We start from the raw sequence: 16783 nt of genomic DNA, 5'->3' as shown, positions 1-16783 counted from the left end.
TGGAGGCCGATGATATAAGAGAGTGACCGAGAGAGAGATATATATTTGGAATTGTCTCTTACGGAATGAAGAAATGTATGGGCTAGAAATACGAAAAATTATTAACTGTTAACAACAGTGTGGGGCGTTAACGATGAAAGTATTTTGAAATCTAAACAGTTTACATCGAAGTAAGATTATGACGATACGTAGTTTCGTCTGATCTATTTAATACTTCGAAATCTCGATCAATCGACGTTTCTCATCAATTCGTACGCTCGCTTGTGTATAATTCTATAAATGTATAATATATTCCCCCGGTGGAAATATTAGTAAAGTTATTGATTCACATAAGAAGTATAAATTATTGCCAGATCGAGAATCTTTAAGCGATGGCGATATGTCAGGGGTCGTATTGCTGCCTCACTTTTCTTCCCCATTAACACGCGCGATATCGTTGATCTTCTTTCGCGGTTGATTTGTAATATGCACGTTTGCAATGCTACTTCTGTCATTTATTGTAATTTGACATGGAATTTCGATTGGTATTGATTTCCTGTCTCGCGATTCCGCCGATCGGCAGGTCGAGTTCCACTCTCGGCTCTGCTGGGATCATTTCTCGCGGTTTTAGAAATCGGCGTCACATTCTGCAATTTTCCGCGATAGGTTGTATAAGCGTTTGCAATAGCGAACTCATGAATGGAATGCAAAGACAGCAGGCGAAAGGACGCAGAAGTGGACGCATAGAGGCTGACGCTAGTAGTTGAGAAACTAGTCCCGGTGGAAATTTATTCCGACGAAGCGAGAACAACAAATTACCGGTCAATGGTCGATCTCTCCTAATAGGACGCGACAGGAATGTCAGAACTCGAAACTCGGCGCCGTGTCGACACTGCGGAAGATCGACGACAAATTTCTTAGAAAGCAAGTTAACCGTTCCAGCGATGGTCTCTATAATTAATTGATCCATGGGAGAAACAGAGCGACGAGTGAGTCAAATTATACGAAAAACACACAGAGCATCTTCCAAACTGGAATGAAATCTGAGTGGAAATTGCAGGAAGAAGTTCGAGACACGTATATATTGGGTTGGCCAAAAAGTAATTGCGTTTTTTTTTACATAAATAAAAGGCGAATTTTTCATGGGAAACAAAAACTTTATTAAACAATATATTGTCCATTTTGTTTGATTATCTTTTGCCATTTTTCAGGCAACTTCATGATTCCGCGCTCAAAACAGTTCTTATCTTTTTCAGCAAAAAACAATTCCAACAACGATTTGATATCCTCATCAGCAGTCAAGGTTTTACCATTCAAGGCGTTTTGCAAAGAACGAAACGAATGGTAATCTGATGGTGCCAGGTCTGGCGAATATGGTGGATGTGGTAACATCATGGTAACACATCCCATCCAAGCTGCAACAATTTTTCACGAGTGACCAAACTTGTACGTGGTCTAGCGTTATCATGGTGAAACACAACACCTTTGCGATTCACCAATTCTCGACGTTTCTGTTTGATGGCATCGTTTAATTTATCCAGTTGACGACAGTATACGTCTGAATTAATGGTTTGATTCCTTGCAAGCAGCTCAAAATACACAATACCTTTAAAGTCCCACCAGACTGACAGCATATAATCTTTCTTTGGTGAATATCTGCTTTTCAAGTACTTTCAGCAGGTTCATCACGCTTGCTCCACCATCTTTTTCGTTTGACGTTGTTGTAGACGATCCACTTTTCGTCGCCTGTTATCATACGTTTCAAAAATCGATCGTTTTCCTCACGTTTCAAAAGAGAATCGCAGATGTCAATACGCTTAGTGAGATGAATTTCTTCGAGCTCATGTGGTACCCAAATATCGAGCTTACTAATGTCGTCTTAAATGGTCGTTTTAAATGGTTTTCAACACTCGATTTCGATATGTTAAGATTCTCAGCAATCTCTCGTGTCGTTAAACGCCGATTCGAATCGATCAGTGCCTTTATTTTGTCATCATCAATTTCGATTGGCCTTCCTGAGCGTGGTGCATCTTTCACATTAAAATCTGCAGATCGAAATTTAGTAAACCAATTTTGATACTGCCGCAGTTTTAAAGCATCTTCGCCATATACATCAGATAACTTTTGATGAGCTTGCACAGCGTTTTTCCCTTTTCGGAAGTAATAAAACAAAATATGAGGAAAATGTTCTTTTTGATTTTCCATTTTGAAATCGACGGCAAAGAAACAATTGTTAACGAAATCGTGTACTTTCTTTTTGTAAAACAAGCTTGAACTGTGAGTTGTTAACCTACCTAATGAATTTGCGGTTTAGAATGAAGTTAGTTACATTTCAAGACATGTATGTCCATCCATTGGAAAAAAACGCAATTACTTTTTGGCCAACCCATTAAAATATAAAAATTAAACGCACGATTGTAGAAAATTATCGATACGAAATCAGACTTTTATATTAAATCGAAAATAATATATCTCTAATCGCCGCTAATTCACGCGACGTGAAAGATAAGTAAAGCATTTATCTCACCATCGCCTCATCACCACTATCCTTTCCGTTTCGAGGAGCACTGCGAAGACCATCAAATTGGCGAACGAGGGCATTGGGTGCAGGTCACGATGTAGCTGTATCCGTCTTCCCTTAATCGCGACGAAAAATACAACATCAACGTAGAAGAATACACGCGAGAGCGAAAAGAAGAGAGGGATGAAAAGGGGAAGAAAGAGAAATATAATAAAAGATGCCGTGACAGGAGTCTGCTTTAGCCAAGTCAGATCCCGCCGAGACGATAACACGAGGACACATCGCCACCTCGGCGCGACGATCGTAAAACTTGGTCAGGTAAAGACGCGGTCCGTTTGAGACCTGTTGGTCTGCTGGTAGGAGGACGGACAGGAGCTGGTTATAGTTTAGGTATTATAGTCCTGGATTGTGTGCTGTCGGTCTATCTCGCGAGGGATACGCATCCCGTACGCGTATCCTTCGGGGTGGTCCTGGCGACGACATCGGTTCATTAATCGACCAGATACTCAAGAAAAATGCGCTTTTACGACTACTTTCTCTTCCTTACTCTATCTCGCCTTTTCTCTCTCTCTCTCTCTCGTGTTACACTCCGGTTTTTCTTCTCTTTCCCGATCGCTGTCAGATGTCTTTACCAGTTTCGTGAAAGAAGCGCTCGTTGACTTATCATCGTTACCGAGGAGATCTCTGGAAGAGTCGGTTGATTATAATAGACAGAACTCGATCAACGTGATAGCTACCTTGACAACGTTGTTTCGGTTTCGCTTGGCTGGCGACCGCGCGTCGATACGGCTCGGACTCCGAATTACACGAGTTCGGGGTATCCCTGCAGATCTAAACGCCCTGGATTCTAAGCGTTTTGAATTCTGATCGCTCCGAGTCTAAATTCCTTGAATCCTAGTCTCCTTGGACTCCTACGAGCTCCTCGGATGCCAGATTCCTTCGACTCTGAGGTCTTCGACGCTTAGGCACATTGGATACCAAATTTCTTAAATTGTGAATCTTGTGATAGCACCTGAAGCAAGCGCTGGATAAGGCATTCGTGTTTCTCGGACGTTAAATTTTCTAAGCAGATGAGCGCTCCGCACTGGACGCAGAAACGTCTTCGCGGACGTCTCTGTTGGGCATTAGTTTTATTAATCGACTATCGAGCGCAAACTGCATGACGTAACTTGCAGCGATGGCGCAAGGCTGTAGCGTCGAACAGTCTTCACATGTGCGCGTTTGTTACGCACGGAAGAAATGGCAGTCGGATAACGAGAGTGCTAATGAAGGAGAGCCAGGTTTTTGTGCGCTTCTCTCTGCGCGACCAGCACCTGTCCCTTCCTTCGCGCACGCGAAGGTTTCTCCAACGAAATGATGCATGCGCGCTCCGGTCTCTCGATTTCTTTCCGTCGCCTAATTTCTTGCAAGTTGTTACAATTATGCAATTAACATCAGCTCGCGGATTCTACAGTGATTTTTAGTAAAGCTAGAATTGATCCGCTTCTTGTTTGCCAAATTTTTTAATTCCCGCAATCGATATTAACTCCAAAATTGATATTTTTCTTAGACATTGACTGAGAAAATCTCTTCTAATATTTACAATTCGAAGAAATCGTGCTTTTACAATACCCGAGCGGGGAATCTTTGCTGAACGTGCTGAACACCGGCCGAGCCGAGCGGACGAGCGGACGGGAGCGATGAAGCACGGCAGTTTGGTGCATCTCGTGAAAAAACGATGTGCATTTTTAACGTATGTTACGTCGGTACGCGCTTTCACACGCGCGTGCACATGCGCATACACATACACACGCACGTATATACGCTGAGGTCGACACACTGCGAAAAACGCTAGCGCAGCTATTAATTCAGAGACGGGGGGGACAGAAAGCGGAGATCAGCAAAGGAGCAAAATAAGCGGCGCTCCTCCCGAGCTCCTCCCTAAATAAAAGGAAGCAGAAAGGTTTAAATAAAAGTAAATTCGTGTCGCCGCGGCCGCGTGAACTACCCGGGGCCTCAACGATATGAGCCAGGGTGCCCGCGGTCCCTCTTCTTCCTTCGGCGAGTTCCTTCATGAAGAACCTGTCCTGTCCGACTGTCGGGATCGGCTTTCCCTCCTTTGCTCCTTTTCGTTCGTATCGCGCGCTTAACGCTTTTGCTGAATGTTATCTCGCGATCGCGGCCACGAAGAACGTTGGAGAAAGAGGAAAACGGAGAGAACGCGTCGGGAGTCTGGTGCGTGTTTCTACAATGTCGCTGGGAGATTGATAGATAACTAGACTAGACCGAGAATGCTCGCGCAGCTCCATGTTTTGGCAGAGGAAAAGGAGCAAGATTTCTTTAATGACCTGTAGTCAATCTGAAATTAAATCTTAAATGAAATTTTCGTATGCGCAATGACCGATGAATCAAACTTGCTAATCATATATGATCATAAAAATCACTATTGTATAGAAAAGTTGAAAATTTAAAAATAGCGAAAATAGACGAAAGAATATACAATTTTAGTATTTCGGAATACGTATAAACAAAATTCTAAATTTCATGCAAAAATCAAGGGAGAATTGAAGATTAAACAAGACATCAGTAATCATCCAATTATCAATTGAATTTAGAGTCGATCGTTCGCTCGTTCACCCAGTGAATTTTCCGGTCGATTAATGATGCCGCATAAAACGTTGCATATCGTACAAATAATTAAACTGTAATTGTTTTATCCTGTGTTGGATAAAATCTTCTATTGGTTTGCTCTTTCAAGAAATATTTTTTCGACACACAGTTTTTCGTTACAATAATATTTTCAAAATCTATTTCTTCTGGAACATATAATTTTTAAAATTTATTAATGTTATTTCAGAAGTCTCTCACAGTATTCTCGCTCTCGAGATGCTCTCTTCGCTTTCTGAGAATATGCTCCCAAGAACATTCCTCGCATCACTATAGTTACAAGTGGTTTAATATTACCTGAGCGAGTTGCTGCTGGAAAAAAGGAGTATTATTTTTCTAGCGAGCCAGGAAAGATAGTAAAACGGTGCTCGACACCCCACGGTGTGCGGATGGGTGCTCACCGAGGGCAGAAGCATGCCTGACCTCCCAGCAAACGAATTAGAATTATGCACAAATGATTTTATGCGCCACTTGCGAAAACCTTTTCCTTCTTACCATTTCACAACTATTTCAAAATGCACAAAGTTTAAACGAAATAATTTCTCGGTGGTTATATTCGAATTCTAAGAAAAGCCCAGTAGAACGATATTCGCAGAAGCAAAGGTAGAACTGGATAAGTGAATGAATCGAAGGACTACTTATTATTCGATGAATTCACTAAAGGAGGAATTCACTAAATAAAGATCCGAAATCAGTTAATACAAAGATAGAGGAAATTCAAGAACCGTGGATCAAATATTAAAAGATTCATTTTAAATATTAAAAGATTCAATCTAATAATCTAGCAAAGAATATCGCGCTAATATTAAAAATTCAAAGTCTAGTATTCGTTTTAAACTTCCAAAATTAAGTTTTAGTTTATATAATTTATGTTAGAGATTTAAATTTTGAAATAGTATAACAATAAAACGAAATTAAGCAAACAGTTTATTTTCTTTAACAGTATGTTTTAAGTCGCTTCATTGTATTGTTTATGTATAGCAATAGCCAAATGAAGCTATGCGATTTTATGCGATAAAATTCTCTCTCCAACTTAATTTATAGGGTAGTAAAGAGTACATATTCGTTCATCGTAAAAGAGAAGATAGTTGATGTAGAATACAAGGGAAACTTGTTATAAATTGTTGCAATCTTTTTTCTTCTGATCGCTTTCCGAACTTAATGACAAACGAACAACACGTGGGTCTGTTTTTAATTGCTTCAAGCGACTTAAGTACCGGGGACATCAAACGAACGGGAACAGGATTATAAAAATGTGCTGATAGACGGTTTTAGAATTGTGAGCGTATTCTATTAGCACCTTTGTTTAATCTGCTTCGTTTATTAGCGACAAATCTTGCCTCGTATCTTTAAATTAATTAATCAATAAGTAACGGAGTAATCAGTATTTTATTTATATCATTCAATGTAGTTTTGTATCTAATTTTATCACATAAAATATTATCATTTTATTGCTATCAAGTTATTGTAGAATATTGTACGTTTGTATGCATGTGTATACGCGTACGCATGATATGCGTGTATGTGTGTATGAATTTATCTTATAATTACTTTATGTCACATATAATTATACTCGGTAACAAAATTAGGGAATTAAGATATTTTAAGCCAAAGATTCGCCAAAATTCAATCGTCACTTCGCGTTTAAACGAAATAAAGGCATAAGTAAGTTTAAATGTCAAAAATTTCTGGCTTGAAAAGTCTTGATCCCTTTTTGCCGTGTGTATGTTTGACTTTATTCTGGCTGATCATAAATTTTATCGTCTTCACTAAACTTCCCTAACATCGACAAGAAATTTAATTTTTTCATCTCCCGAACTAAAAATCAACGAAACTTTTGATAAGAAGATTAACACAAATTCCAAAAACCATGAAAAAGATGCCAGACTCACCCTGTCATATTGATGCGTCGCCGTAGCCGCCGGGAAGGATTGGAAGGGCGCCGGTCTGGCCGGGTTGTGGTGGGCCGCGTGCGGATTGGCGTGGGGGTGGCTATGCGGGGCCGCATGGGGGTGGGTTGGGTGCGGCGGCGGTGGCCGGTGGGGGGTAGGGTAAAGGTAAGGATAATATTGATACATCACATCGGAGCAGCTCATCACCCCACCCGGGCCCGGCACCCCAGAGCTGGCCTGCAGACTTGCGTACCCGAACGTCGCACTACTCTTTCGAACGACACTATCTCTTGATTCGTCTTCTAGCTCTGTCAATGACGCACCGCGATCGGCTCAAACATTCACCATCATCCAGTATCACTAAATCCGTTAGATCGACATTAGAACCATTCCTGTTGCAAACGCATAGTGACAGCAGAGGTAGTTTGATGAGTTAACCAACAATCCTTCAGCATATATCCTCTTTTTTCGTCTCGATGTGCAGATAGGCTTGGTTCAAATATATTTAAAATTATTTTCTAACTCTAAATACGTTAGAAATTAATGTTACACTTGATACATTGTGTTGTTCGTAAAAAAGTTGCACCAAGTATTATTATTAAGTTTTGCGCTCTCTCCCTCTCTCTCTCTCTTTAAATTTTTGCACCTTCGCTCGACATCCAGACTTATCAGAGTAACATTAAATTAATACATACGACGATATATACGCATACGTACACGTGTGTGTGTGTGTCCAGTCTATTATAATCTCGGTAATACTTAGTTTGCAGATTTTACTTAGGATGTCTCGTTCATTCAAGAGTCAGTTGTTATTTAATTATATTATTATTGTGAGAACTGCTTAATCAGTCAGTTTTATAAAATCACAAATATTTGTCTTGCAACAAAATCAGGAGGAATAATTGCAAAAAATTAGAAATTTGCTCATTATTATAACTTGTCATCAAGTTCGTTCAGGTAATTATAATCACTTTCACTACAACATAACAGATTTAGAGCGTATTTTAGATAACAAGAATAAATAGTTGCATGTTTTCTTTATTTCTCAAAAATCACTAAACTATCACAAAAATCCCTCTCTCGCATGGACATACACATGGATAGTGCGTCAAGATACCTAAGACAATGCAGACTATTGCACAAGCTGATCGTTCTCCTTACTTTTTCTTGAATAAGCGCGTCTTAGGAATAGGAAAATTCAATCGTCATCAGTTGAATATGTTAAATCACAACGTATCTTCAGCTGACGAAGCAGACGACGAAGATAGACGGAACAAACGAAGGCAGCTGACGTGCTTTAATGGTAGTTCTTACGCCTTCTTACTACTATAAATCTCCTTTCTTTTTGTTTGCAACTTTTTCCTTCAGAAGTTTGTTACAAATAACTTGAATCTTTACAACTTATCTCCTTTGTTAGATAACCGTGCACAGAATTTTTCTTTGTATAAATCTTCCTCTAAAACTTCACCTTGTTTGATTTATGCATATTTTTTATCGGTGCTTATTGATTTAAAAAATTTTAATTGTTTTTTATTGCAGTTTGTCGACTCACCGTGTCGGTCAATTTGTTTAATCTCACCTTCTTCATCAACACTTCGTCGATACTTCACTCGGTAAGAAAAATTGCTATCACCGTCCTCGACGGTTTCTCATCTCGTATGTCATACATTATACGTAATGTACACAAGTTCAAAATATGTATAACACACGCGCACACACCGACACACACACAAGTTGTCTTGCGACTTGTTCCAACCGGGAACTATCACTACCGATTTTTCGACCTTGTCAACCTGATTTCGACAATGCGCGACCCTGCGATGGTGAGGCCACGATCGTCCAATCACGACGTGCCGCTACTCGACGCGGAAGACAGGCGGTCTCCTCCGCGATGAACGAGAATAAACAGTTGGCGAACAAAGAGCGGGTCCTCACCATCGCAACGTGGATGGAGCGTGTCACCACTGGTGGTGCGTCTCTCATGGGTGGACACGGACTGAAACCACCCGGACGCGACACCGTGTGTCACCCTCTCTTGCTAGAACCTGTCGCTGTCTTTTTCTAAGTCGTCCCCCTCACCGTTACCACCGCCGTCGCTGTCGTTTTCGAGCAAGCGGGGACGCCGACACGTAACCTCTCCCCCTTTTCCACATCACCCCGTGGGCTACGTCGGGTACGCCGCGACAGGATCCGCCTCCTGGCAGTGCCGGCGTTGGCCAATCGCCGCGCTCGATTGTTAGGGCCAATCGCACTCGGTCTGCCACTACCACGACGGGCTCTCTCCCCGTATTGATCCCACAATGAACCCGACACTGCAGCACTACGGTATTAAGAAGTTCGTACTCGGGTTAAACCACCCCCGCTTAACTCCCGCGCTTCCGACTTTCCCTCCCGCCAACTTCTTCGTGGTCTTCATCCTCCGCTTCGGTTACCTTCCTTCCATCCCAAGCAACAACCACCCCCGCTGCGCGCGCGTAATGAGTCTTAATTAACAGTTTCGCGGTGTTTTGAGAAGCTTAATTTGCCGCGCCACGAGGGAAAGAGAAAGAGAGGGGGAGGAGAAGATGGCGTCTTCAGGACGGAATTCCTACAGAGATGTTGCTGCCGTGGAAATCGCATTTTCATGCGGCATCGACCGACCGACTTATGGCCCAACCTTATGAAATGAATATTTAAAGATAAAAATAAAGGTGGAACTATGCCAGATAGCCGAGGAGTCATTTGTATTACATCGATCTTTAAGCTGCCTAAAATCTTTAATGCAAATATTACGTACAAGTAGATACCACATGATAAGGCACAATATTTAATACAAACTAAAATTATTTATCTAATTAACTTTAGGAAAGAAAGAGATTGATATGAACCAAACAATTATATTATCAATGTAACAAGAGATTGATATGCGTTGCATATGCGATAACGACCAACAAGAATAAAAAAAACTATTAACAGCTTTATTAGATTAGTAAGTAGAAAAAGTAGAGAATAATGCGAATAGAAGGTATATTTGATTTCTTTATGCATTTTACGATCAAGCGGAATTTTATTATCAAGCGGAACAGTGATCTTCGTGTTTGACATCAGCGTATTTCCCCCTATGAGATCATGAAGCGTATTTTACGTGTTGCATCTATCTATTTGCCATGAAATAATGAGCTATTCTCCGTTCAAACATGCAGAAAATCTCATTAACTTTAGAACTGATGATATTGTTTTCGAATTGCTCGTATTAATTACATGCTTATTTCATGTCGGCAATTTGTCTCGACTATAAATATTTGACGCAACTTGATCGCCACGCCGTATTGACTGATACATAAAGAACATATTTTAATGTAAAGATGTAAAGCTTGTATCATAAAAAAGTGTAGGGTGCAATCGAAGCTACAAGAACAAAATGATATGAAGAAATAATTAAATTTTTAAATACACGTTTCACGTACATACAATTTATTTAAATAGCCAAATTTATTTTATGTTTTGATAGAAAAGAGAATATATAAATTATGTACAAATTATATACAATGTTTAAATTATATACAAATATATAAATTATGTATTTATATGCTTGATGCGTTAGTAAAACTTTATTATCAATAAACTTGCGTTTCTGACATGTAAGTTTTGAATGCTTTCATAAAGTGTTGTTTTCGTTAACACCTGATATAATCAGACAGTGATAAAAGTTTGTCTCTTCTTCTTCGGTGATTTATTTCTTCTTCGATCTCATCAATCAACTCTCTTCCAAAACGCGAACCAACATTAGCGTCAAACGCGGATTGTACACCATGACCACCAGCACCTCGTTGAAGACCCACGAAATTATTTTTACCTAACGTTTCGGCTTCAGAGCGAAAATGGGGCCCCATAGATGCTGCTCTCCTCTTCCGTCGAAATATACCGTCATTGAGGTATAGGTCACTGTAAACCCTGAGGAAGCCATTTTCGCCTACTTTACGTATGATATCTAACTGAGCATTCCCTTGCGGATTAGATCCGGGAGCTAATTTGATGTCTCTGCCGAGATCGACGGTCGTGCGTCCGTTATCGAAAAGTCGAAGATTATCGTCGATATTAGAGGATAATTGCGGAGGTGCACCGTCAGCTAGGTTTGCGGCGATGCGGATCTGAGAATTGGCCTCACGATGAAATCCGTGTAGTAGTAACTATAATATTTTATTAAAATTACTTATGCATTTCTGTATATATGAATACTACTAATGATAGTCTTTTAATAATTTAAAATGCAGAACTTGAAATATTAGATATTTTGCCATCGATTAATATTAATCTGTTTATATCGCCGAAAGAAATGTAACTAAGAGTTATTATTAATTACACGTGATTCGTACTCGTGGCGGCAAATTATAAATAAAAACACATTTCATGTAACAAATTTATCAATTAAAAAAATACTTACAGACTCATTTTCGATTGACGTGACACTTTTTTGCTCATTGGCGTGTGGATATGCAGCGACGCAAGATATAATTGAGATGAGAGTGAACAGCATCATTCTGACCGTTAGTCGAGGAAGAGAGACTGACAAAGCAGCGATAAGTAAATCTATTGAGCACAGTGGAGACTGTATGAGACCGAGAAGGCTTGGCAGTTAAATAAGGCTTTAAACTGCGTCATTCTTGCGGGGAATCACCAGCTCTTCATTTTTACAAGTGCAGCTTTTGCCTGGTAGCGATCAACAGCTGTCACAATTATTGATATAATAGTATAGCTTGCGCGATACTAAATGAGAAATCCCCAGGTCGTGTAAATCAGCATCTCAGTGAACTCTTCTCTTCATTACATAATCCATATCGCTCGTATATTTTTGTCTCATCCTTATCTCACCACTTTCGACAATATGGACTTAATGCTTAATTAAATGGATTTGCACTTATGATATTGCATTTATGATATTGTTTGTGAAGATAATTATTGTTGAACAGCTGAAATGTTTGCAGAATGCGGATATTACATCAAAAAATGTCACATGGCATTCCTGCGATTGAAACAATGTCTTTACTAGTTAAGTTCTGACAAGCGAAACAAATCGAAAACCGCAACAAAATAATGTAAGCTGCAATGAATTGAAAATCAGCTAATCTAAAAATCTAAGAATCTAAGAATCAACGTATGTCAAGAGGAGGTGAAATCACACTTTGATACATCACTTTCTAAAACAAGCACTATCATATCACATTCGTTGTATCGGGATATATTTTAACATTTTAAACGAATGAAATGAAAAATAGTCAAAAAAAGACGAAAATAGCAAGAAAAAGGGATATATTGAAATGTTTTTTCGTGCATTCCTTAAATATAAGAGTTATACATAAGTTCCATTTTACCAGTTTTTTTTATAAATGCAATATTTTTATTACCGCTTACGTAATCGTTTAAATTGCTAATATATTGCCTAGACAAAAATTAAAATTATGGATCTTGCACATATCATTGTTTTAATTTTAATTTTATTTTGCACATTATTGGTATATAGATAACTTAAGTCAAGTAAGATAATTAATCAATGGAAATTGTGTGATTTGTCTATTGCTATAGAAAATCCAAATGTTTAGGGAAATAAGTCTAAATGCTGAACGGTTTATTTTGCAGGATTCCCCGTTTGAGCGATTGTCTGCGCGAGTTTACTTCACTGGTAATACCCCAGCTTCCGCTACTCGGAGCGAGAGAGAGATAAGTAGTGCAACACGAGCACTGAGGAATATCGAGTACATCCCCGGGCATACTGAAAGTTGTATATAAATCATGGAGGTAAGACAGACAGGCATCAGAAGTCGCTTTGCATTTCAAGCAGATACATTCTACATTTATTTAGTGAAATAGTTATTCTGTTACCATGAAGGTGTTAGTTTTTCTATTGGCCTTATCATGCGCTATTGTGTATTCGAGCGCTAGCTTGCCGCTTCCGAAGCAATCGACTAGTCCTGCTCTATTAAGTGTAAGTACTCGTTATTATATTAAATGAATTTTTTTATTGCTAAAATATAATGAACTCAAGCTAGGCATTAAATAATACTCACAAATTCTCTTTTTAATCTATATTTGAACATTGATCTGTGTCTAAATATTTGAATACTTTTATATTTAAAATAAACTTGAAATGATCATATATGTATGTACATGAGTGTTTTCTCTTTTAATACATGCTATAGTATATGTCATTTCATCTGATATGTGTGCCTAGCGCGACAAATTGCCAACACGTGACTATGCATTTATTGCAGTAGCACATTGCACAAGTAATCATTTTGTACATGATTCACAAAAATTACTTATCTGGAAATCGTATCTGAAAATTGTAATCGAAATGAAATTTTCTAACTCGAAAGATATTTCTAAAATATTCTCGAGTGAATAACTTCCAAGCACGATAAATATAACATTTCGTATAAATAAATAAATAATTCTATTTTCATGTTTCATTTGACTTACTTTATTGTAGAATCTACGATCATCTCATCAAGCTGAATTAAAACTCGAAGAACCCAGTGAAGATTCGATAAACTTCCATGGAACGCAGCCTCTAGATGATCCGCAACCAACCTGGGATTTTAATACCAATGCTAACATACCTGGTGGTTTTCGATTCAGGAGAGAAGCTCAGAATAGAGGTTCGATAAACTTCCAAGCAACACAGCCTCTAAGTGGTCCGCAACGTCAACCAACCTGGGATCTTAACGCCAATGCTAACGTCTTTAATAATGGACGCACAACGGCGGATGTCTATGGAGGATTGGGTAAAACACCTGGCCAACCTGTACAACCACACTTCGGTATCCAAGCTGAAAGAAAATTTGGTAACAACGGTTTCATCAGAGGTCATACCCAGTTCCAACCAAATCCAAGAGGCCATGGACTTTCTCCTTCGGTTGGTGTAACTGGTGGCTTTCGATTCAGGAGAGAAGCTCAAAATAGAGGTTCGGTAACCTTTGAAGCAACACAGCCTCTAAGTGGCCCGCAACGTCAACCAACCTGGGATCTTAACGCCAATGCTAACGTCTTTAACAATGGACGCACAACGGCGGATGTCTATGGAGGATTGGGTAAAGCACCTGGACAACCTGTACAACCACACTTCGGTATCCAGGCTGAAAGAAAATTTGGTAACGACGGTTTCATCAGAGGTCATACCCAGTTCCAACCAAATCCAAGAGGCCATGGACTTTCTCCTTCGGTTGGTGTAACTGGTGGCTTTCGATTCAGGAGAGAAGCTCAAAACGAACACAATAGAGGTTCGGTAACCTTTGAAGCAACACAGCCTCTAAGTGGCCCGCAACGTCAACCAACCTGGGATCTTAACGCCAATGCTAACGTCTTTAACAATGGACGCACAACGGCGGATGTCTATGGAGGATTGGGTAAAGCACCTGGACAACCTGTACAACCACACTTCGGTATCCAGGCTGAAAGAAAGTTTGGTAACGACGGTTTCATCAGAGGTCATACCCAGTTCCAGCCAAATCCAAGAGGCCATGGACTTTCTCCTTCGGTTGGTGTAACTGGTGGCTTTCGATTCAGGAGAGAAGCTCAAAACGAACACAATAGAGGTTCGGTAACCTTTGAAGCAACACAGCCTCTAAGTGGCCCGCAACGTCAACCAACCTGGGATCTTAACGCCAATGCTAACGTCTTTAACAATGGACGCACAACGGCGGATGTCTATGGAGGATTGGGTAAAGCACCTGGACAACCTGTACAACCACACTTCGGTATCCAGGCTGAAAGAAAGTTTGGTAACGACGGTTTCATCAGAGGTCATACCCAGTTCCAACCAAATCCAAGAGGCCATGGACTTTCTCCTTCGGTTGGTGTAACTGGTGGCTTTCGATTCAGGAGAGAAGCTCAAAATAGAGGTTCGGTAACCTTTGAAGCAACACAGCCTCTAAGTGGCCCGCAACGTCAACCAACCTGGGATCTTAACGCCAATGCTAACGTCTTTAACAATGGACGCACAACGGCGGATGTCTATGGAGGATTGGGTAAAGCACCTGGACAACCTGTACAACCACACTTCGGTATCCAGGCTGAAAGAAAGTTTGGTAACGACGGTTTCATCAGAGGTCATACCCAGTTCCAGCCAAATCCACAAGGTCACGGACTTTCTCCTTCGGTTGGTGTAACTGGTGGTTTTCGATTCAGGAGAGAAGCTCAAAACGAACACAATAGAGGTTCGGTAACCTTTGAAGCAACACAGCCTCTAAGTGGCCCGCAACGTCAACCAACCTGGGATCTTAACGCCAATGCTAACGTCTTTAACAATGGACGCACAACGGCGGATGTCTATGGAGGATTGGGTAAAACACCTGGCCAACCTGTACAACCACACTTCGGTATCCAAGCTGAAAGAAAATTTGGTAACAACGGTTTCATCAGAGGTCATACCCAGTTCCAGCCAAATCCAAGAGGCCATGGACTTTCTCCTTCGGTTGGTGTAACTGGTGGCTTTCGATTCAGGAGAGAAGCTCAAAATAGAGGTTCGATAAACTTCCAAGCAACACAGCCTCTAAGTGGTCCGCAACGTCAACCAACCTGGGATCTTAACGCCAATGCTAACGTCTTTAACAATGGACGCACAACGGCGGATGTCTATGGAGGATTGGGTAAAGCACCTGGACAACCTGTACAACCACACTTCGGTATCCAGGCTGAAAGAAAGTTTGGTAACGACGGTTTCATCAGAGGTCATACCCAGTTCCAGCCAAATCCACAAGGTCACGGACTTTCTCCTTCGGTTGGTATAACTGGTGGATTTCGGTTCAGGAGGGAAGCCGACTTTGATGAAACAGAACTTACCGAAAAATATTAAATCTTAAGCTGATTAAATCGTAGTTGTAATGTATATGATACATATAAAATCGATAAGATACTATCATTTAAAATTATTTGTTTGTGAATGTCACATTTATTTATGTATTAAGAGTTATTATCATTTTAGATTATTGGGTTGACCGGAAAATCCATACCGAGTTTTTAGCAAAATTCAAATGCAGAATTTTGTATTAATTGCGTTTAAATTGTACTAAAAACATCGGCACGAATTTTTCGATTAACCCAATTTATATTTTAAACCTCTTTTATAAAATATTATGACATATGTGTATTTGGCATCCTTTATTTAAATAAATTAAATTTTTTCAAGATATTTCTTCAATTATTTATTAATCATGTTTTATTAACCATGCTTCTTAGGAAGTGCTCAAATTAGTGATTAAGGAAAAATTAGGAAAATGCAATTTTATTAAATAAATTACTGTCAATTTCTTACAATTTCTACTGTGTGCAGAATAAAGTGACAATCATTGTATTCGAAGGATAGTGCCTGGCGACAGGATGTTAGACACTTGACCGTATCAAATCGTATCTAACGTTAGCGGCCGATGTCTAATCTCGTGTGTAACTTAGCAGGTTTACGGGCACTTGGGGCGACGGGCGAATCCAATAAGCCTCGACAAGCATGACAAGGGCGTAGGGGTTTTTTTGCAAGCGATCTCTGAACATGACGATTAAACGTTTTCGTCTAAGCACCAGGAGCAGTAGTCATGCTGCACGTGGCCACCTCGATAATGGCCACCCAAATATAAGGGACAAGGTGCATCCCCCCTTCCCAGCTGCCTAATAGTTGAGCATTAAATTTGTCAGTGATATTGCCGGATAGGGTCGCCCTTGCTCTTGCCATCCAGATCATGAATAGCGCAGAGCGACTGAAATATATCGTCGCTGT

At 40.0% G+C, this 16783-nt stretch overlaps 3 protein-coding genes across 5 annotated transcripts in view; 1 reads left to right on the top strand and 2 right to left on the bottom strand.

Moving 5' to 3' along the window:
• LOC105276728 (protein vestigial) overlaps positions 1-9381 on the bottom strand; it is a 52556-nt gene extending 43175 nt beyond the window's left edge. Inside the window, exon 1 of the mRNA XM_026970359.1 lies at positions 7039-9381. Coding sequence (XP_026826160.1) covers positions 7039-7242 — 204 coding nt within the window. The 5' untranslated portion in view covers positions 7243-9381. The remainder of the gene's footprint in view (positions 1-7038) is intronic.
• A 1219-nt stretch (positions 9382-10600) lies between these two features.
• On the bottom strand, positions 10601-11575 carry LOC105276729. The gene is made up of 2 exons (XM_011334589.3): positions 11462-11575; positions 10601-11207 (listed from the first exon to the last, which is right to left on the bottom strand). The coding sequence occupies exons 1-2, from the start codon at positions 11555-11557 to the stop codon at positions 10695-10697; spliced, it is 609 nt and encodes a 202-aa protein (XP_011332891.1). The 5' UTR covers positions 11558-11575; the 3' UTR covers positions 10601-10694.
• A 1236-nt stretch (positions 11576-12811) lies between these two features.
• Positions 12812-16182, top strand: LOC105276730. 3 transcript variants are annotated; one of them, XM_026970882.1, is made up of 3 exons: positions 12812-13000; positions 13505-14816; positions 15123-16182. In XM_026970882.1, exons 1-3 carry the CDS (start codon positions 12899-12901, stop codon positions 15866-15868), a joined length of 2160 nt encoding a protein of 719 aa, XP_026826683.1. In that variant the 5' UTR covers positions 12812-12898; the 3' UTR covers positions 15869-16182. The 3 variants fall into 3 exon arrangements, with proteins under 3 accessions (XP_026826683.1, XP_026826684.1, XP_011332892.2); XM_026970883.1 differs by having other exon boundaries at positions 13505-14915; positions 15231-16182; XM_011334590.3 differs by having other exon boundaries at positions 13505-16182.
• The last annotated feature ends 601 nt before the right edge of the window (positions 16183-16783 follow it).

The sequence above is a fragment of the Ooceraea biroi genome, chromosome 6, assembly GCF_003672135.1.
Source record: "Ooceraea biroi isolate clonal line C1 chromosome 6, Obir_v5.4, whole genome shotgun sequence".
In the NCBI taxonomy this organism is placed as follows: Eukaryota; Metazoa; Arthropoda; class Insecta; order Hymenoptera; family Formicidae; genus Ooceraea; species Ooceraea biroi.
This window is presented reverse-complemented; position numbering and strand designations above follow the sequence as displayed.

Bases quoted from the DNA above. Each gene is read 5' to 3' on its own strand.
- LOC105276729 (XM_011334589.3), bottom strand. From the start codon at position 11,557: ATGATGCTGTTCACTCTCATCTCAATTATATCTTGCGTCGCTGCATAT. The intron at 11,208-11,461 runs GTAAGTATTTTT...AAAATATTATAG, and splicing joins CGTCAATCGAAAATGAGTCT to TTACTACTACACGGATTTCA.
- LOC105276730 (XM_011334590.3), top strand. From the start codon at position 12,899: ATGAAGGTGTTAGTTTTTCTATTGGCCTTATCATGCGCTATTGTGTAT. The intron at 13,001-13,504 runs GTAAGTACTCGT...ACTTTATTGTAG, and splicing joins CTAGTCCTGCTCTATTAAGT to AATCTACGATCATCTCATCA.